Here is a 20,748-nt window from a genome sequence, read left to right on the forward strand (position 1 = left end):
CTCCGAGGCTACCGAGCCTCTTGAAATAAGGCTTGCCAGAAACTTGAAAGGAGGCTTCCGAGCCTCTTGAAAGGAAACTTCCGAGCCTTTTTGAAGGAGGCTTCTGAGCCTCTTGAAAGGAAACTTCTGAGCCTTTTGGAAGGAGGCTTCCTGAGCCTCTTGAAAGGAGGATTCTGAGCAACTTGGAAGGAACCTCTTGAAAGCAGGCTTCCGAGCTCTTCCTGAGCAGGCTTCCAGGCCTCTTGAAAGGAGTCTTCTGAGCCTCTTGAAAGGAGGCTTCCGATCCTCTTGAAAGGAAGCTTCCAGGCCTCTTGAAAGGAGGCTTCTGAGCCTCTTGAAAGGAGGCTTTCCTGAGCCTCTTGAAAGGAGGCTTCTGAGCCTCTTGAAAGGAGGCTTCTGAGCCTCTTGAAAGGAGGCTTCTGAGCCTCTTGAGAGGAGGCTTCCTGAGCCTCTTGAGAGGAGGCTTCCTGAACCTCTTGAAAGGAGGCTTCCGAGCCTCTTGAAAGGAGGCTTCCGAGCCTCTTGAAAGGAGGCTTCCGAGCCTCTTGAAAGGAGGCTTCCGAGCCTCCCGAAAGGAGTCTTCCGAGCCCCCCGAAAGGAGTCTTCCGAGCACCCCGAAAGGAGTCTTTCGAGCCTCTTGAAAAGCCTCTCGAAAGGAGGCTTCCGAGCCTCTTGAAAGGAGGCTTCCGAACCTCCGAACCTCCGAACCTTCCGAACCTCTTGAAATGAAGCACCCGAGCCTCTTGAAAGGAGGCTTCCGAACCTCTTGAAAGGAGGCTTCCGAACCTCCGAACCTCCGAACCTTCCGAACCTCTTGAAATGAAGCACCCGAGCCCCTCGAAAGGAGTCTTCCGAGCCTCTTGAAAGGAGGCTTCCGAACCTCTTGAAAGGAGGCTTCCGAGCCTCTTGAAAGGAGGCTTCCGAACCTCTTGAAATGAGGCACCCGAGCACTCTTGGTAGGAGGCTTCCGAGCCTTTTGAAAGGAGGCTTCCGAGCCTCTTGAAAGGAGGCTTCCGAGCCTCTTGAAAGGAGGCTTCCGAGCCTCTTGAAAGGAGGCTTCTGAACCTCTTGAAAAGAGGCTTCCGAGCCTTTTGAAAGGGAGATTCCGAGCCTCTTGAAAGGAGGCTTCCGAGCCTCTTGGAAGGAGGCTTCCGAGCCTCTTGGAAGGAGGCTTCCGAGCCTCTTGGAAGGAGGCTTCCGAGCCTCTTGGAAGGAGGCTTCCGAACCTCTTGAAAGGAGGCTTCCGAGCCTCCCGAAAGGAGTCTTCCGAGCCTCTCGAAAGGAGGCTTCCGAGCCTCCCGAAAGGAGTCTTGCGAACCCCCCGAAAGGAGTCTTTACGAGCCTCTTGAAAGAATGCTTCCGAACCTCTTGAAATGAGGCACCCGAGCCTCTTGAAAGGAGGCTTCCGAGCCTCTTGGTAGGAGGCTTCCGAGCCTCTTGAAAGGAGGCTTCCGAGCCCCTCGAAAGGAGTCTTCTGAGCATCTTGAAAGAAGGCTTCCGAACCTCTTGAAAGAAGGCTTCCGAACCTCTTGAAATGAGGCACCCGAGCACTCTTGGTAGGAGGCTTCCGAGCCTTTTAAAAGGAGGCTTCCGAGCCTCTTGAAAGGAGGCTTCCGAGCCTCTTGGAAGGAGGCTTCCGAGCCTCTTGAAAGGAGGCTTCCGAACCTCTTGAAAGGAGGCTTCCGAGCCTCTTGAAAGGAGGCTTCCGAGCCTCTTGAAAGGAGGCTTCCGAACCTCTTGAAAGGAGGCTTCCGAACCTCTTGAAAGGAGGCTTCCGAACCTCTTGAAAGGAGGCTTCCGAGCCTCTTGAAAGGAGGCTTCCGAGCCTCTTGAAAGGAGGCTTCCGAGCCTCCCGAAAGGAGTCTTCCGAGCCCCCCGAAAGGAGTCTTCCGAGCCTCTTGAAAGGAGGCTTCCGAACCTCTTGAAATGAGGCACCCGAGCCTCTTGAAAGGAGGCTTCCGAGCCTCTTGAAAGGAGGCTTCCGAGCCTCTTGAAAGGAGGCTTCCGAGCCCCTCGAAAGGAGTCTTCTGAGCATCTTGAAAGGAGGCTTACGAACCTCTTGAAAGAAAGCTTCCGAACCTCTTGAAATGAGGCACCCGAGCACTCTTGGTAGGAGGCTTCCGAGCCTTTTGAAAGGAGGCTTCCGAGCCTCTTGAAAGGAGGCTTCCGAGCCTCTTGAAAGGAGGCTTCCGAACCTCTTGAAAGGAGGCTTCCGAGCCTCCCGAAAGGAGGCTTCCGAGCCTCCCGAAAGCAGGCTTCCGAGCTCCCGAAAGGAGTCTTCCGAGCCTCTTGAAAGGAGGCTTCCGAGCCTCCCGAACGGAGTCTTACGAGCCCCCCCGAAAGGAGTCTTCCGAGCCTCTTGAAAGAATGCTCTTGAAATGAGGCACCCGAGCCTCTTGAAAGGAGGCTTCCGAGCCTCTTGGTAGGAGGCTTCCGAGCGACTAAAATAAATACTCCCCCTAAACAATTAGAAAATTCCCATAAGAAAATTGAAAATTGCCAATAAAGAAATCAGGGTATGAGCAATAAATAAATATAAAATTTCCACAAATAAAACAAAATTTCCATAAACAATTAAAAATTTTCCACAAAACAAAAATAAATAAGCACTTTTAAAAGCAAAAATTGCAATTATAAAGAAGAATTTTCCATAAAAAAATTAAATTTTCCACGGAAAAAAATAAAAAAATCCCGTAAATAAATCAATATTAGCAATAAAAAAACAAAATTTTCCACAAAATAAATATATTTTTTCCATAACAAAATAAAAATTTTCCACGAAATGATCAATAAAAGCAATAAAAAATAAGAAAATTTCCATAAAGAAATATAAAAAGCAATCAAACTGTGCTTTTTTCCATAGATGACCCTTCTTTAAAAGCGTTTAAAATTCATGTAAAATTTCATCAGCTTTATTGCTTTCTTGTATTTTTTTATGGAAATTTTCTAATTTTTTTTATTGATCCGTATTGATTATTTTGTGGAAAATTTTATTTTTTTATGGAAAAAAATATATTTATTTTGTGGAAAATTTTGTAATTGTTTATTGCTAATATTGATTTATTTATGGAAATTTTGTATTTTTTTCGTGAAACATTTTCATTTCTTTATGGAAAATTCTTCTTTTATAATTGCTATTTTTGCTTTTAAAAGTGCTTATTTATTTTTGTTTTGTGGAAAATTCTTAATAGTTTATGGAAATTTTGTTTTATTTGTGGAAATTTTATAATTATTTATTGCTCATACCCTGATTTTTTTATTGGCAATTTCCTAATTGTTTATGGAAAATTTCTAATTTTAAATGGAAATTTTATTTAGCTGCCCTTCCGAGCCTCTTGAAAGGAGGCTTCCGAGCCCCTCGAAAGGAGTCTTCCGAGCATCTTGAAAGGAGGCTTTCAAACCTCTTGAAATGAGGCACCCGAGCACTCTTGGTAGGAGGCTTCCGAGCCTCTTGAAAGGAGTCTTCCGAGCCTCTTGGAAGGAGGCTTCCGAGCCTCTTGGAAGGAGGCTTCCGAGCCTCTTGGAAGGAGGCTTCCGAGCCTCTTGGAAGGAGGCTTCCGAGCCTCTTGGAAGGAGGCTTCCTGAGCTCTTGGAAGGAGGCTTCTGAGCCTCTTGAAAGGAGGCCTGAGCCTCTTGGAAGGAGGCTTCTGAGCCTCTTGGAAGGAGGCTTCTGAGTCTCTTGGAAGGAGGCTTCCAGGCCTCTTGGAAGGAGGCTTCCGAGCCTCTTGGAAGGAGGCTTCCGAGCCTCTTGGAAGGAGGCTTGAGCCTCTTGGAAGGAGGCTTCTGAGCCTCTTGGAAGGAGGCTTCGAGCCTCTTGGAAGGAGGCCTGAGCCTCTTGGAAGGAGGCTTCCTGAGCCTCTTGGAGGAGGCTTGAGCCTCTTGGAAGGAGGCTTCTGAGCCTCTTGGAAGGAGGCTTCTGAGCCTCTTGGAAGGAGGCTTCTGAGCCTCTTGGAAGGAGGCTTCCGAGCCTCTTGGAAGGAGGCTTCTGAGCCTCTTGGAAGGAGGCTTCTGAGCCTCTTGGAAGGAGGCTTCCTGAGCCTCTTGGAAGGAGGCTTCTGAGCCTCTTGGAAGGAGGCTTCTGAGCCTCTTGGAAGGAGGCTTCCGAGCCTCTTGGAAGGAGTCTACCGAGCCTCTTGGAAGGAGTCTTCTGAGCCTCTTGGAAGGAGGCCTGAGCCTCTTGGAAGGAGGCTTCCGAGCCTCTTGGAGGAGGCTTCCTGAGCCTCTTGAAAGGAGGCTTCCGAGCCTCTTAGAAAGAGGCTTCCGAGCCTCTTGGAAGGAGGCTTCCGAGCCTTTTGGAAGGAGGCTTCTGAGCCTCTTGGAAGAAGGCTTCCGAGCCTCTTGAAGGGAGGCTTCCAAGCCTCTTGAAAGGAGGCTTCCGAGGCTCTTGAAAGGAGGCTTCCGAGCCTCTTGAAAGGAGGCTTCCGAGCCTCTTGAAAGGAGGCTTCCGAGCCTCTTGAAAGGAGGCTTACGAGCCTCTTGAAAGGAGGCTTACGAGCCTCTTGAAAGGAGGCTTACGAGCCTCTTGAAAGGAGGCTTCCGAGCCTTTTGAAAGGAGACTTACGAGCCTCATGAAAGGAGGCTTCCGAGTCTCTTGAAAGGAGGCTTCCGAGTCTCTTGAAAGGAGGCTTCCAAGCCTTTTGAAAGGAGGCTTCCGAGTCTCTTGAAAGGAGGCTTCCGAGTCTCTTGAAAAAAGGCTTCCGAGCCTCTTGAAAGGAGTCTTCCGAGCCTCTTGAAAGAAGGCTTCCGAACCTCTTGAAAGGAAGCTTCCGAACCTCTTGAAAGGAGGCTTCCGAAACTTTTGAAATGAGGCACCCGAGCCTCTTGAAAGGAGGCTTCCGAGCCTCTCGAAAGGAGTCTTCCGAGCCCCCCGAAAGGAGTCTTCCGAGCCTCTTGAAAGGAGGCTTCCGAACCTCTTGGTAGTAGGCTTCCGAGCCTCTTGAAAGGAGGCTTCCGAACCTCTTGAAAGGAGGCTTCCGAGCCTCTTGAAAGGAGGCTTCCGAGCCTCTTGAAAGGAGGCTTCCGAGCCTCTTGAAAGGAGGCTTCCAAGCTTCTTGAAAGGAGGCTTCCGAGCCTATTGAAAGGAGGCTTCCGAGCCTCTTTGAAGGAGGCTTCCGAGCCCCTTGAAAGGAGGCTTCAGAACCTCTCGAAAGGAGGCCTCCGAGCCTCTTGAAAGGAGGCTCTGAGCCTCTTAGAAGGAGTCTCTGAGCCCCCTGAAAGGAGTCGTCCGAGCCTCTTGAAAGGAGGCTTGAGCCTCTTGAAAGGAGACTTCTGAGCCTCTTGAAAGGAGGCTTGAGCCTCTTGAAAGGAGGCTTCTGAGCCTCTTGAAAGGAGGCTTCTGAGCCTCTTGAAAGGAGGCTCTGAGCTCTTGAAAGGAGGCTTCTGAGCTCTTGAAAGGAGGCTTCTGAGCCTCTTGAAAGGAGGCTTCTGAGCCTCTTGAAAGAGGCTTGAGCCTCTTGAAAGGAGGCTCTGAGCCTCTTGAAAGGAGGCTTCTGAGCCTCTTGAAAGGAGGCCTGAGCCTCTTGAAAGGAGGCTTCTGAGCCTCTTGAAAGGAGGCTTCTGAGCCTCTTGAAAGGAGGCTTCTGAGTCTCTTGAAAGGAGGCTTCTGAGCCTATTGAAAGGAGGCTTCCTGAGCTTCTTGAAAGGAGGCTTCCTGAGCCTCTTGAAAGGAGGCTGCTGAGCCTCTTGATAGGAGGCTTCTGAGCCTCTTGAAAGGATGCTTCCGGGCATTTTGATAGGAGGCTTCCTGAGCCTCTTGAAAGGAGGCTTCCTGAGCCTCTTGAAAGGAGGCTTCCTGAGCCTCTAGAAAGGAGGCTTCCTGAGCCTCTTGAAAGGAGGCTTCCGAGCCTCTTGAAAGGAGGCTTCCGAGCCTCTTGAAAGGAGGCTTCCGAGCCTCTTGAAAGGAGGCTTCCGAGTCTCTTGAAAGGAAGCTTCCGAGCCTCTTGAAAGAAGGCTTCCGAGCCTCTTGAAAGAAGGCTTCCGAGCCTCTTGAAAGGAGGCTTTCGAGCCTCTTGAAAGGAGGCTTCCGAGCCTATTGAAAGGAAGCTTCCGAGCCTCTTGAAAGGAGGCTCCTATTTAAGCCTTGTTAAAGGAGAGTTACGAGCATCTTGAAAGGAAGCTTGCGAGCCTGCTTTCGAGTGCAAATAGTGACCGGTCTCAACGAGAATTACTCCAATGTTTTGTTGCCAATGCTTCATCGTAGTCGGCTTTGGGACATATCATATCCATTTAGTCCAATGACACTTTGGTTTTATAACATTTCGCCGGAAAGACGTTCAGTCAAAGAGACTTTTAGTCGAATGGACATATAATGGAAAGTAAAGTGCAGCATAGGTTTTATCATGCTTTTCATGGATACTCTTTGTTTCACTCAATATTTGTACATAATTAGTTAATTGATTATAGTTCGACCAAAATATTTGTTCTTGTCTCCTGGTTTTTTCAATCTTAAAATTTCAGAAACAGGTTCACATTTGCATTCCCTGACGTTTCGGTCCGTTTATTGGTCCTTTTGCAAGGTAAAAAATAATCTGTCGTTTTTCGTGTACTTCTAAGTGTCCGAAAAACTGCAGATAGATTTTCCCTTGCAAAAAGACCCAATAAACGGTTCGAAACGTCGCGTCGGGAAATGCAAATGTAAACCCGTTTGAATATTTTTCAGACTGAAAAATCCAGAAAACATTAATAATTCGCTAATGGGTGACCGAAAACTTAATTTTGCCCTAATGGCCATATAATCTAATGTCAATTCGACGTAATGTCTTTCCGACCAAGTGTTATACAACGGAACAATCATACGACTAGATGTCTTTTGAAAAAGGGGTATAGATCCATCGTTGTTAGTTAGAGGGATTCGCCAAAGTGAATATCCTGTCTGGAATATTAATCGTTTCCCTTTTATTTAATTTTTTCATGAACCCGTCATTCATTGGTCAAAATCGGTTATCGTAATATAAATAAATACCCACTGACTGATATGCATTCAGAAAGAGACAGCGCACAACCAAAAATGAATATGCTACGAAGTGAGGAGACAAAGATAGCCCACGGTGTGTTTGTCCGAAGAGGCTTATTTTCAAAAAATCAGTATCTCCAAAACACTCACTACATGAAAGTATAGGTTTTCCTCTTTCACGTAGGTGCATTTTTAAAATGTTCTATCGGGGGTCATTTTTCCATACATTTTTGGGGGGTTAAATCGGCTATCATTTGAGATTTCTATGGAATTTGCACTGAAAATAGTGAAAAAAATAAAAATTGTTCTAGATCCCCCGATAGAACATTTTAGTTTACCCACTATATGAAAGAGGAGAGCATCTACTTTCGCGTAGTGGGTGTTTCAAAGATACTGATTTTTGAAAAATAATGTTTCCCCATAGACACACCGTGAGCCGTTGGGCTTCACCAAAAACAATCGCTTAGCTCCAGTTCAGACATTCTCAGTGTGCAAATTTCAGTGACTCAAGCTTTCAAATGACCAAATGGCCACCAAGTCAATTAGGAAAACGGAAGGAATATTGATAGGTGTTTTTTGCTGTTTGAAAACCGTGTTCACCTCTACGTCTCCACAATAATCACAGGTAGGAATATTTGTTAGTTGGTAGGCATCGTTGGATATTGCTAGGTTTATCATTCAGGGCTTTTCTTGTTACCGGCCATTTCATTATTTTACACTTCATTATCAAGATAACCGGGAAAACGGAAAATTCTTTCAATTCGATCTGTTTTTCACAGAAAATATCCTGAAAATGGGATTTTTTTTCTTAGTTTACCCGTAAATTTATTCTGATTTTCCCCAAGTATATCTTCTGGGTATTCTTTTGAATTTCAAAGGAATTGAATTTCAATTCCTCATTTCCATTACCCATTCTTCTGAATTCCATACACAAATTATTCAGAATTTCCAGGGGAAATTTCCATGAAAAATTCTCGTGAATTTCCAATGGACTTTCTGAATTTCCAACAGATTTAATTTTATGAATATTTAAAGGATTTTTTTTAATTCCGAGAGAAAAGTCTCTTAATCTTCCAATTGAAATTTTTCTGATTTTCCATGAAATTCGTCTGACTTTCTCCGAGAAATTCTATTAAACCTCTCCTGGCAATTATTATAATTTTTTCGGGAAAAATCATCAACCATATTCTATGAATATGTAGTAACATTTTTGTTATTCATCCTTCTAAAATGTCATTCCACCTTATTTGTTGATCTTCTCTTTCCATTCGCCCCAAAAATCTCAGCTCAAGCTCCGCCACTGAACTTCGGGTCGACAACCCAGGCTGTTGGGTAGAAAGGAAGCTTAAATGAAATACGTAACTAATTTAAGTAAGCGTATCTCTGATGGATATCCACTGTGAATGGTTCGCCATCGTCTCTAAAGTTATTTCCCACCCCAGCCCTACACGGGACAAAATCCACCCATAGCCAGTTCCTGTTTATTGCAATAAACAACTTGAGGACGTACCCACGTCTACTCAGCTTAGCTGATAGCAACGCGAGGGCAAATGTAGGGAAATCCTCATTACTTTCAACTTACGGTGGAAGGCAAGGAAGTAATTATAAAGAACTAAGACGAACATTCCAAAAGGCCTCAGATTGGATATTTCGTTTCATTCGCATTTATCATGTGACCAGCGGACAATCATAATGACTTTGATCAATATTTAAATAGCCTTAAAAATATAACAGAATAATTAAAAGTAGTCTAATTATTTTTAAAAACAGTATTTTGTTGAAACCTTTTTGAATGTTTGGCCTAAACTGTATCTCGCTCCTCTTCATTAATCCACAACATCGGACTCGTGGTTCATTAGATCCACGAGTATTCCCAAGATTTGATTTCCAAAACTCAAAACACCATTTGAACGAGCATCTTCAATTCAATTTCTCCCGCCGAATTGCTTTTCGATTTACATAACAAAAATAATAATCAAATTTGACTCGGCTGTCGTCCATCATCGCACCAACACACGGACCGAACCCGCCCGGGACACAGCACCCGGGTGCGCGACGGAACCGGGTCGAATCTCCCCGGCAAGAAGAAGGTCCAGCCGAGAGCTCCCAGCGGGGCACATCCATTCATTCAATTATTATTATTGAGAAACACTTACCAAAACGACGCGACGCAGTCAGCAGTGTGTGCACGCCGGGTCGGTGCGGTTCAAAAACAGATAAATTGGATTCGTAAAACTCCCTGAAATTTGCACACTTTGGGTCCACCTCGCAGCAGGATACGTGATGTTCATATGAAGTTTATTCGCATACCTATAACAACCGGTCGGTCGGGTGGCGGCACCGTGGCCGATAGCTGGACAAAATTTCAAATCTAATCAAGTGTTTTAGCAAATATTATATGTTTAGAAGAAGCATAAGCTGCATAACAATGACATACAGAAATACGTCTTCTTGACGCTATTTCACAAATAAAACTGTCTTCAAGCTGTCAATATTGATTCATTGTAGCTAGAAACAATTAAATCTACATAGAATGTTTTCAGTCTCATTCTTTACAGCAAATATCAATTCAATGCACTTTAATTTCAAAGTTACTAAACATTTTCAACTTCTGTTCCGGCCCCGGCTCGGTTTACGGAAAGGTAACCCACCACTGCGTTGTAGTTCGGTTTGGGCGGTTCGTTCGGTCGCGTAACCCTTTTCGCTTCGCTTCGCCCAACAGGATCGAAGGTGGTACCTACGCCAAAGCTGAATGCTGTTGTGCTACACACATCCACGAGGGAGGCCCCGGCCCTGTTGGCTGATGATGTTTGGCCGGTGAACCGAAAACCGCCTCGCAGTGTGCGCGACCAAAACTCAAATTATGCGAATCGCAGCCTTTTCGCGTGCCATGGCCATAATGAACTGGGAGCTCCTCGTCGCATCGGGTGTGCGTGTGTCGCAGTGCGCTCCTGCACAATTGGCCAGAGTTCATTTCTAGGATGCAGATTGCACCGGGTTCTGGACGGTTGAATGACGTCGAGTTTTGGTTAACTGCAGACGATAATGGCGCGAGTAGTTTGATGACTTGGAAGGATACGATTTAGCGGAATGAAAATGATTTAGTGAAGAGCAGATAGACGATGCATTGATTTAGGACATGATGAATGTTTCAAAAAGTTTTATTATAAGTCATATTATTTTCTTACGTTTCAGCATCTGTGCGCCGCCTGGTGATTTTTGAGCGCCGCCACCCTTTTTTGACCGCGCGGCCACCCTGTGAGTTTAAAGCGCCATCTAAATAATTTAAGTGCCATAACCTTTCCCTTCAATTTGTTAGAAGAAACATTCCGTTCAAACTCAATTAAGTTTAAAAAAATGGCTGCGTCGTTGAAAAGAACATGCAGTAAATACATGATCTGTTTATACTCGAAATTCAATTAATAACGAGTAAGGCCGCTGAATATGCTGAGATCCATGTATTTCACTGCATTGACTTTGACATATTTCAACCCTAAGGCGTCAACATCTAGATTTACTCCATGAGAAATGGAACAATTTTGAAAACCAATAAGTTAAAAAAAATCTGGATGCATTGAATCCAAAAATTATCAAAGAGACATGTGTTATATTTCGGACTGTTCAATAAAACACGACTGAATTCTATTAATACAACTTCAGAAGAGAGCGAATGTATTCCTCGACTACTATGATTAGATTACATATTAATAATTCAAATATCTGCAATCCCTTTTCATTTAGGTAACGGCTACCCGTTACCGATCCTACATTCCCTCCTTTTCCTTCATGTTTCGAACAATATTCACTTGAAAATCATTTGAATACCTAGGCTGCCGAAGAGCTCGTTGAGGTCTCTGTTTGAGAACTACTGTTTCTGAATTTGAATCTCCTAATGTTGTTTCCGGAGCTGCTTGGTGGTTTGATATTGCTTCCGAATCTTCAGTAGTTTCTTGAGCACTGCTACTGCCTTGGTCCGTTGTATGATAACCAGATACAACAGGTTTAAGGTGAAACACGTTCCGATGTAGAATTCTTCCAGACTCTTTTGATCTTACTGCAACATTGGAACCAGTCCGATACAGCACTTCTAATTCTTCGGGACTGAAATTACTGGATAACTTATTGGCCTTAATCATACGCTTAGCAATCACTGTATCCCCTGCTTTAATTTGACTCGGTTGGGCATGTCTGCGTTTGTCTGCATATTCTGCCTCTTTCAGCTTCTTTTCACTGTCGCGGTCCATTACGTCCTCTACCAACTTGGTTCCTAACGTACGCATTTCGGGAAGTTTGTCACGGAGAACCCTTCCAAACATTAACGCCGATGGAGCTACTCCAGTGGTGGAGTGAGGTGTGGAATTATACATTAAAAGGTACATTCTAAGATCCCATTTCCAATCGGCATTTGACATTTCTTGACTGATTTGAAGTCGCTTTTTGAGTGACCTATTAGCTCTCTCCACTTCTCCATTAGCTTGAGGCCAATATGGCGAGGTTTTCATTAAATTAATTCCAAATTCTTCACAGAACTGATCCATTGCCTCACTCACAAACTGCGGACCATTATCTGTCTCCATTGTTTCCGGTATTCCATAACGGCAAAATGTTTCATGTAGTGCTTGAATCGTTAGCTTTGCTGTTATTTCTCGCATGATAACTACTTCAATGAAGCGACTAAAGTAGTCAATAAGAACCAATAAGTTGTGGCCGGAAGGAAGTGGTCCCATAAAGTCAATAGCGATGTGGGTCCATGGTTTATCCGGCATTTTAGTTCGAATCAATGGTTCCGGCGGAGATAAAGAGGATACCAGGGTACATTCTTTGCAGCTTTTGACAAATATTTCAACTTGTTTATCCATAATGGGCCACCAGACTTTATGTCGCAAGCGCCGTTTCATTACGACAATACCAGGATGTCCTTCATGTGCCAGATTTAGAATGCGATCCTGTAGAGAGTGTGGAATGACGATCCTCTCTCCCCTTAACAACACGTCTTCTGATACGCACAATTCCGTCATATAAGGTTTGAATGACTTTGCACGTTCCGTTAAACATTCTCCGTTAAGCGCTAATACGACATCACGGATTACTCCATCATCTTTTGATTTGGCTTTGATTTCTTCGACCTTTACAGCAACTGGTGACGTAAAATTGTACGTAATTTTCATTATCATTGTCAAAATGAGAATTATCTGCTTGTGACAGTCTGGATAGTGCGTCGGCCAAGTTAGTGCTTCCAGCTTCATGAACTATCTCATAACTGTAAGACTGTAGTCTCAGGACCCGCCGTTCTAACCGTGCACATGGCTTGGATCGAGGACTAAACAAAAATAGCAAAGGTTTACAGTCGGTTATTAATTTGAAACGCGTTCCCTGTAGATATAAGTTAAACCTATCGACTGCCCAAACCAAAGCTAAAGCTTCCTTTTCGGTTTGAAAATACTTGCGCTCCAATTCGTTTAGCGATTTGCTAGCATAGGCAATAATCCTCTTTGAACCATTGGCATTTTCTTGAAGTAAAACTGCACCAAGACCTGATGGACTGGCATCTGCAGTCAAGATTGTTTTGTCTCGGGATCGGAAAATCCCAGATGACTTATATTACAGATCGCTCGTTTTATGTCCTCAAACGCTGATTGCTGACTTTTTGTCCAAACAAATTTGTTTCCTGCTCTTAACAACACGCAAAGAGGATCAGATTTAGTCGCGAAATGGGGAATAAAACGGCCCTCGTATGTAACTAAACCAAGAAAGCTTCTCAGTTCCGCAGCGTTAGCTAGTTCCCGAAACTGCTGAATTGCCAACACGGGACTCTGTATTGGTTTTATTCCTTGAGGTGACAGTTCATGGCCGAGAAATTTAAGCCTATCAACGTTGAACACACATTTCTCCAAGTTCAAAAGGACCCCATATTCATTCAATCTTTTCATCAAGGCTTCCAGACGCTTGTCGTGTTCTTCCTGCGTACCACCAAAAAGCAAAATATCGTCCAAATAAACTACAACACCTTCCAATCCGGCCAAAATTGTGTCCATAACTTTTGAAAAAGTTCCGGAGCACATGAAATTCCGAACATAACGCACTTATATCTAAAAAATAATTGAGAAGTGTTTGAAGTATTAGTAGTTTATTAGTTGTTGGTCCAGTTCATTATTGTTACTCTTGTTGTTTAACCTACCTGAATAGGCCATACTTTGTAATGAAAGTTGTTATTGATCGTGATTTTTCCGAAAGTTCAAGTTGATGATAGGCCTCCTTCCTCCGGCTCAAATGTCCAGTTTAGTAAACTTTTTGGCCCCTCCCAAACCTCCTAACATTTCTTCAATGAGTGGTAGTGGATGCGACTCTCGAAGGATAGCCTGATTGGCACGTCTCATATCCACGCAGATTCTTACTTCGCCGGAGTTTTTCACTATTGGCACCATCGGGGAAACCCACGCCGATGGGCCATGAACCTTTTCTATTATGTCCTTTTCCAGTAGTGACTTCAGTTTATCAAAAAATTTCCCTTCCAAAGCAATCGGCGCTCGTCTGTACCCTTGCTGTACTGGTTGGACAGATTCGTTAATGGGGATCTCAACAACGACACCCTTAACCTTCGGAAAACCGGCCGATTCGGCATCATTTACTGACGCGACGTCGAAACCAACCTTCAGTACTCCTAATTGTTTTGCTGTCTTGTCGCCGAGTAAATTACGTTGCCCCTGCTGTGCAATGTAGAACCTCGCATCCGCTTGCTTCTCTCCTGCTCTAACAACCGCGCTGAACACTCCTAGAATCTCGATTGGCTTGTTGGTCGCATACGCTACTAGTTTACGATCTACCTCCTGTGTGTATTCGGAAAACTCAATTCCCAAATGGTTCATCTTCACCCATGTTTCTTCCGTAACAATATTGGCATCGGCACCGGAATCAATAATCATCGGAATTTTTACGCCACCTATGTCGAATTCAAAAACATTCTTCCCCATTGCATAAAAAATTTCGTCCGCTGGTAGCTCAGATTCTTCGATCATTCGAACCCTCTTAGCTTTAAAATTTGATGGACCATTGTACAGACTATTGCTTGGCCGCTTGAGACAACGATTTGCAAAATGACCAACTTCATTGCACTTGATACACTTCGCATTCTTAGCCCGACAGATTAAATCTCCTTTCATATGACCCCTTTGACCGCACGCAAAACAAGCTCCTACTGTGCCTTTACCCGGTCTGCCAAAACTCTGCTCTGAGCGATTGACCTTCGCGAAAAACTTCTTACCAGTTGCGCGCATTGAAACCTCATTCAGGTTCTGCTGAAAATTCATGAGATATACATGTAAATACCTATCAACTATTAGCTAAAGATATTGCCTACCGGCTCAAATGCAGCAGGAACGCGATTCATTTCTTTCACCTGCTGCTGCACATCTGCTAATGTCGCTCCGTGAATCGCGATTTCCTCCAAAGACATATCCCTAGCCAATATTTGTTGACGAAGTTCGGAAGATTTACAGCCTTCAACAACTTGTTCGATGATTCTATCATCACCTTCTCGAGCATCATACCGATCAAACTCACAACGTTTCGCTTGGATGCGCAAACGAAGAATAAAATCCGCAAATCTTTCACTTTCCTTTTGAATTACTTGTCGGAACAAATGGCGTTCATAATTCCTCCTACGCATCGGTTCAAAATGCTCATCAAGACGTCGAATCGCTACGTCGTAGTAAGGAGAATCACTTCTTGTACCTCCGGACCCGCCAAATGAAGCATTTGGGAACGCTTTTCCCACTGAGAAATGATGCCGCTTGCATCGAAATATCGCTCCAATTCACGCTTCCATTTTTGCCAAGCGGTAGGTAGTTGTGACCTATCCGCAACGAAGTTAAACGGCCGCACGCGATGCATCGAATCCATCCTGATTAAACATTCAAGATATAGCATTTGATGCCAATTTAAAAACGAATGGATGGAATAAGCTCCTTGCCTTAAAATATTTTATCAAAACCCATTCATGAATTCATGTATAACAAAAAAATCAAATGTTGCCTTCTTAAATTCCGTTAGTTCAGCTTGATATTCCCACACGACAGTGATCAAACTTAACGGAACATCAGCTTTTCTCTCCAATCCTAAATTCTAATAAGAATTTTCATCTGATCATTAATCACAATCTGATCAATTGTCACAACTGGACACAGAAGTCCGTTTCAGCAATTAGTCAATAACAAAACATTTCGGTAACATAAACCAAGCATGAATACTCCTTTTATTCGATATCATGTTATGACTGCCTACTCACCCCTTTTTCCAGAGCACACAGTTGCTATCACATTTAGCACACGGTTGCTATTCCGTATTCTAATGGAACACGGTTGCCTCTTTTTTTTGTTTTGTTTTTCACTGGCACACTCTTGCCATCATTCCCAGCAGCACACAGTTGCTTCTCCAATTGGCACACAGTTGCCTCAACACGTTTACTCTTTTTCAACGAATTTTCACTTACTCACCGCACACAATTATTATTTTCGTCTATGATTTTATCAATTCCTTTCCAATACACACTCTGTTATTACTGTTCTTTCCATTTCCAATCATAACAAAGAACAACTGTCAATTGGCGTTCCAATAGGATTCCAAATACCCCATTTTAATCAGAACCCAATACAAAAAAACGAACTCTCATGTTCCGTTACTACCACCAGGGTTGTCATGGTAACATTTGAAGAGTATCGTGAGGAAGTATCAAGCAATTTATTTTTTTTTTGTGACGCTCATTTTAAATGATGATAAATTCAAATCTCACAAGTTCCTCACTATTTTATAACGTAGATATTTTTTTAAATATTTTATGCTCTTATATCCCTTTCCTTTTTTTTTCAACAGCTTTTTCCATTCATCGTTTTATCTAAGCGAAACACGTGGCATCGCTTCTGAAATAGTGTTTTTTATTCACTTACCTCCAATCACTTGTTATATACAGTAAATCTTGAATTTTTCTCAATTCTTAATTAGCCTTTCCGAAGCACACCTTTTTCCGCTGATTTTTCCTATCGTCGCCAATGTTATATTTCGGACTGTTCAATAAAACACGACTGAATTCTATTAATACAACTTCAGAAGAGAGCGAATGTATTCCTCGACTACTATGATTAGATTACATATTAATAATTCAAATATCTGCAATCCCTTTTCATTTAGGTAACGGCTACCCGTTACCGATCCTACAACATGGAGTTTGATATATGTTATTCATGGCTCATATTGGATCGCCCGGATTAGTTCCATTTTTGGTCGCTATGGGCCGTTACCGAGAGACTCCTGGATCCGTAATGTTGCTGTAAACATGTGATGGTATATTGTTCTCAAATTAAGTGGTTAAGACGAGTTTAGTACTCTCCATTTAAATCCACCAATTATTTTGATATCTTTGCAGATACGTATTTCGACCACAACTGTGTGGTCGTTTTCAGTGTCTCGTAGACGACCACAAAGTTGTGGTAGAAATACGTATCTGCAAAGATATCAAAATAATTGGTGGAAATAAATGGAGAGTACTAAACTCGTCTTAGACGGGACTAAAATAAATACTCCCCCTAAACAATTAGAAAACACCCATAAAAAAATAGAAAATTGCCAATAAAGAAATCAGGGTATGAGCAATAAATAAATATTAAATTTCCACAAATAAAACAAAATTTCCATAAACAATTAAAATTTTTCCACAAAACAAAAATAAATAAGCACTTAAGGAATTTTTTTTTATTTATTTATTGCTCATACCCCGATTTCTTTATTGGCAATTTCCTAATTGTTTATGGAAAATTTCTAATTTTTAATGGAAATTTTATTTTGCTGCCTTTAGACGGTTGAAAACATTCCACTAAAAAAGGGCTTGAAATTTTTTTTTCCGTCAAATTAAGTGGTTGGTTTTTATATTTTTGCTTTTGTCAATCCATTTTCTCAGGAGCATACTCCGATGTAGTCGGAAAAAAAATGTTGATAGCATTATTTGATTCAGTGGACTTGCCCAGATCCGAAGACGACCATCGACCAGCCCACTCCAGAGTTCGATTTTACTGACTAACAAACTAACCAACTAACTCCAGTTTTTTGACTTCGTTATGTATCCAACTTCCAAGTTGAATTTTTCTTGATCCTAATAGGTCCGATGACTATTCGAACAATCAACCAAAGAGTTTCCGTTTTTTCTTTCACATTATTGTTAGTTTTCTGAATCTCAAGAAAATCGTAAAAAACTTTAATTGTTAACCTTCTCTCTGTGCTCAAAAAAACTTACGTTGTCTGTGCTCTGGGGTCAAATTGACCCCAAATTGAAATTGCTATAACTTTTTTAATGTTCGGTTTTAGTGAACAAGGATACAAAAACAGTGATTTTTCATGATTATTTTACTTATATCCGAAAATCCTACCCATTTTGAACTGCAATTTTTTAAAAAGGCTATGCGGGAAGGCATGTGCTCTGGCATGAGGCGTTGATAAGTTTAGAACTCGGCCGCCAGGCGGTGGTATATGTGAATTCATCATTTTAGACTACTCAAGATATTCCGATATATAGAATTCTCCTCAGTGTAAATATTCTTATCGCACAAATTAAAAAATGGGAAGAAGTGCTCATTATATTGAGCACCGCTTTGTAGTGCTAGACATCCTGAACAATGTTGCCGAATACAACTTGGGTGTAGGTATGAGGGATCTCAAGCTAAAGCAATATTTCATATATGCAAGAATATTGCAAGTACACTAGCGCCGCCTATTTGTAAATTTCCTTATTATTTATTCCGTCACATGACAGTCTATTCCCACCAGACGAACTTTGTTACAGACGTCATCTTTACAAATTTCAAAATTGTGCGATAAGAATATTTACAATGAGGAAAATTCCATATATCGGAGTTACTTGAGTAGTCTAAAATAATGAATTCAAATATACCGCCACCTAGCGACCAAGCGCTAAACTAATCAATGCCTCATGTCAAAGCAGACGCCTTCCTGCATAACCTTTTTGAAAAGGTGCAGTTCAAAATGGGTAGGATTTTCAGATATAATAAAATAAGCATGAAAAATCACCCTTTTTTACGAAAACCCCTCCCCGCGATGTACCCGCCCACCTATAGTCAATCTTTGGTAACGACCTGAAAGATGATTAAATTATCTTTCGAAACAGCCCCAAAAATCTAAAATTGGCCAAACATTAAAATAGTTATAGCAATTTCAATTCGCGGTCAATTTGACCCCAGAGCACAGACAACGTAAGTTTTTTGAAAAAAGGACACTGTAGCGCATATTTTCAAGATTTTTCAAGCGAATTTTGCACCTAGGAGACAGATCTCGAGTTTTACCAAACTACCAAAAATTAGGAGAATCGGTTGAAAACTAAAAATATGGCAGCCACTCAAAGTGGCCTGGGGTCATATTGACCCCAGAGCACAGACAAAAGGTTAATTATCATCTAAAGTGAATTTCTTTTTTTCCATAAGAGTCCACGCTACGGCTCTGACCGCAGGCACCTGTTGTTGAATACCTGTCATTTTCAAGTCAGAATCTGTTATGGTCATATTTCATATATAATATTAATTGATAAAAAGTCGAAAAAAATATGTCATATGGAATATGACCGCATATGGGTCCCATCATGTTCAAATTATAACTGCTTTGGCTAATTTTCATGCCATTTTGTGGCTATTTTCAATATAAGCATGATTGTTTTCAGATAATGATTATCGAGCTCATACTCTTCATCTCGTAAGCATCGTGGTTCATCAATAACATCCAATTCCTCTTTAAACAATACAAAAAGTAATGAGAGCGAATGATTAGGACAGACATTAAAAACTACCACTTCCCTATGTTTACAATAATGCGATCATTTTAAAGATGGAGTACGCGTTCGCTTGTGTTTAGTATTTGATGCAGAACAATCGCGCGATTAGAGAAGAATTTGGTTCTCCTTTAAGCGGATGAGTAAATTAATTAGAAAGTTAAGCCTTCGGTACTTGAGTACGCGTCAGCTCTCGTTTAGAATGGGATGAAGAATGATCGCGCAGTTATAGAAGTGTTTTTGCTTTGTGCGGGAGAATAAATTAATTAGAGAAAACTAATTACAAAGCAAACCTTAGTGCGCGATTGTTCGTGTTTTATTTTGGATTATCGAAATGTTGGTTCTGCTTTGTGCGGTTGAGTAATTTACTTTGACTAAGCTTCGTACAAAATATTTATTGAGTCGTTTACTGAGGCTACTTTCTATAGATTACCTTCTCATCTAACAAAGAGATGCAGAGGATCCCTCGGTCTCTTGTAGCAATAAGTGTCGAACTAATTTTCCTCCTCTAAATCTAAATTGACAGTGAGGACGTGGCAAATGATCGTTATTGGGAGCCGGCATCGTTATTGGTCTTGAATTATTGGAACTCCAAATAATGTAAAGTGGGAATGGCTTTCTATGCCCAGGAAGGATATTCAGTTGGTGAGCTAAGCGTATCTGTTGTTTCTCGGCCAATCATTTTCAAGATGGGGCACAAAAGCTAAGGAAAACATTATACAACATTTCATATAGTAATCCTTTACGAATTTTCTCACTACAGGTTGCATTCGACAGAGCGCAAGGCCTAGGTCAGCGATTCTCAACCTTTTTCTTGAGAGGTACCCCTTCGAACTTTTGCATGATTTGAGGTACCACCTCTCGAAAGTAGGCTTCCAATCCTCTTGAAAACATAATTCCGAGCCCATTTGAAGGATACTTTAAGCTTTTGAGTCCCTTCAGAGTAAGCTTCCGCGCCTTTTTATTAGAGGCTTCTGAGCCTCTTATAGAGAGGCTTCCGAGCCTCTTGAAGGCGGTTTTCGAGCCACTTAAAAGGAAGCTTCCGTTGCATCTTGAAAGAACGCTTCTGAGCCTCTTGATAGTATGCTTCCAAGCCTATTGAAAGAAGAATTCTGAGCTTCTTGAAGCGAGGCTTCCGAGCCTCTTGAAAGAAAGCTTTTGAACCACTTGAAAGTAGACTTCCGAGCCTCTTGAAAGCAGGCCTCCGAACCTCTTGAAAAAGGCAACCTAACCATTTGAAAGGAGGCTTCCGTACCTCTTGAAAAGAGGCTCCGAACCTCTCGAAAGGAGCCTTCCGATCCTCTTGGAAAAAGGCTTCAGAGCCTTGGAAGCCTTGAAAGGAGGCTTTTGAGCCTCTTGAAAGGATCCTTCCAAGCCTCTTGGAAAGAGGCGTCGGGGCCTCTTGAAAGGAGGCTTTTGAGTCTCTTGAAGGGAGGCTTTCGAGCCTCTTGAAAAAAGGCTTTCGAGCCTCTTGAAAAAAGGCTTTCGAGCCTCTAGAAAGGTTCGAGCCTTATAGAAAGGCTTTCGAGTCTTTGGAAGGTGGTTTTCGAGCTACTTGAAAGGAAGCTTCCGTTGCATCTTGAAAGAACGCTTCTGAGCCTCTAGATAGTATGCTTCCAAGCCTATTGAAAGAAGAATTCTGAGCTTCTTGAAGCGAGGCTTCCGAGCCTCTTGAAAGAAGGCTTCCGAACCACTTGAAAGTAGACTTCCGAGCCTCTTGAAGGCAGGCTTACGAACCTCTTGAAAGAAGGCAACCTAACCATTTGAAAGAAGGCTTCCGAGCCACTTAAAAGAAGACTTCCGAGTATCTTGAAAGGAGGTTTTTGAGTCTTTAGAAAAGGAGGCTTTTGAGCTTCTTGAAAAGAGGCTTCCGAGTCTCTTCTCTTGAAAGAAGGTTTCCAAGCCTCTTGGAAGAAGGCTTCCGAGCCTCTTCAAGGGATCCTTCCAAGCCTCTTGGAAAGAGGCGTCGAGG

The 20,748-nt window shown here is 42.6% G+C and overlaps 2 protein-coding genes across 3 annotated transcripts in view; one reads left to right on the top strand and one right to left on the bottom strand.

Annotated features, from left to right (window-relative positions):
- Positions 1 to 20,748, top strand: part of LOC134226090 (uncharacterized) — a 631,583-nt gene that overhangs the window by 234,176 nt on the left and 376,659 nt on the right. The gene's annotated exons all lie outside the window — the stretch shown is intronic.
- Positions 10,717 to 12,120, bottom strand: LOC134222814 (uncharacterized protein K02A2.6-like). The gene has a single exon (XM_062701963.1). It carries the CDS (start codon positions 12,118 to 12,120, stop codon positions 10,717 to 10,719), a length of 1,404 nt encoding a protein of 467 aa, XP_062557947.1.

This window comes from Armigeres subalbatus, chromosome 3 (assembly GCF_024139115.2).
Source record: "Armigeres subalbatus isolate Guangzhou_Male chromosome 3, GZ_Asu_2, whole genome shotgun sequence".
NCBI lineage: Eukaryota > Metazoa > Arthropoda > Insecta > Diptera > Culicidae > Armigeres > Armigeres subalbatus.

Coding starts and splice junctions, on each gene's coding strand:
- LOC134222814 (XM_062701963.1), bottom strand. CDS start 12,120: ATGAAAATTACGTACAATTTTACGTCACCAGTTGCTGTAAAGGTCGAA.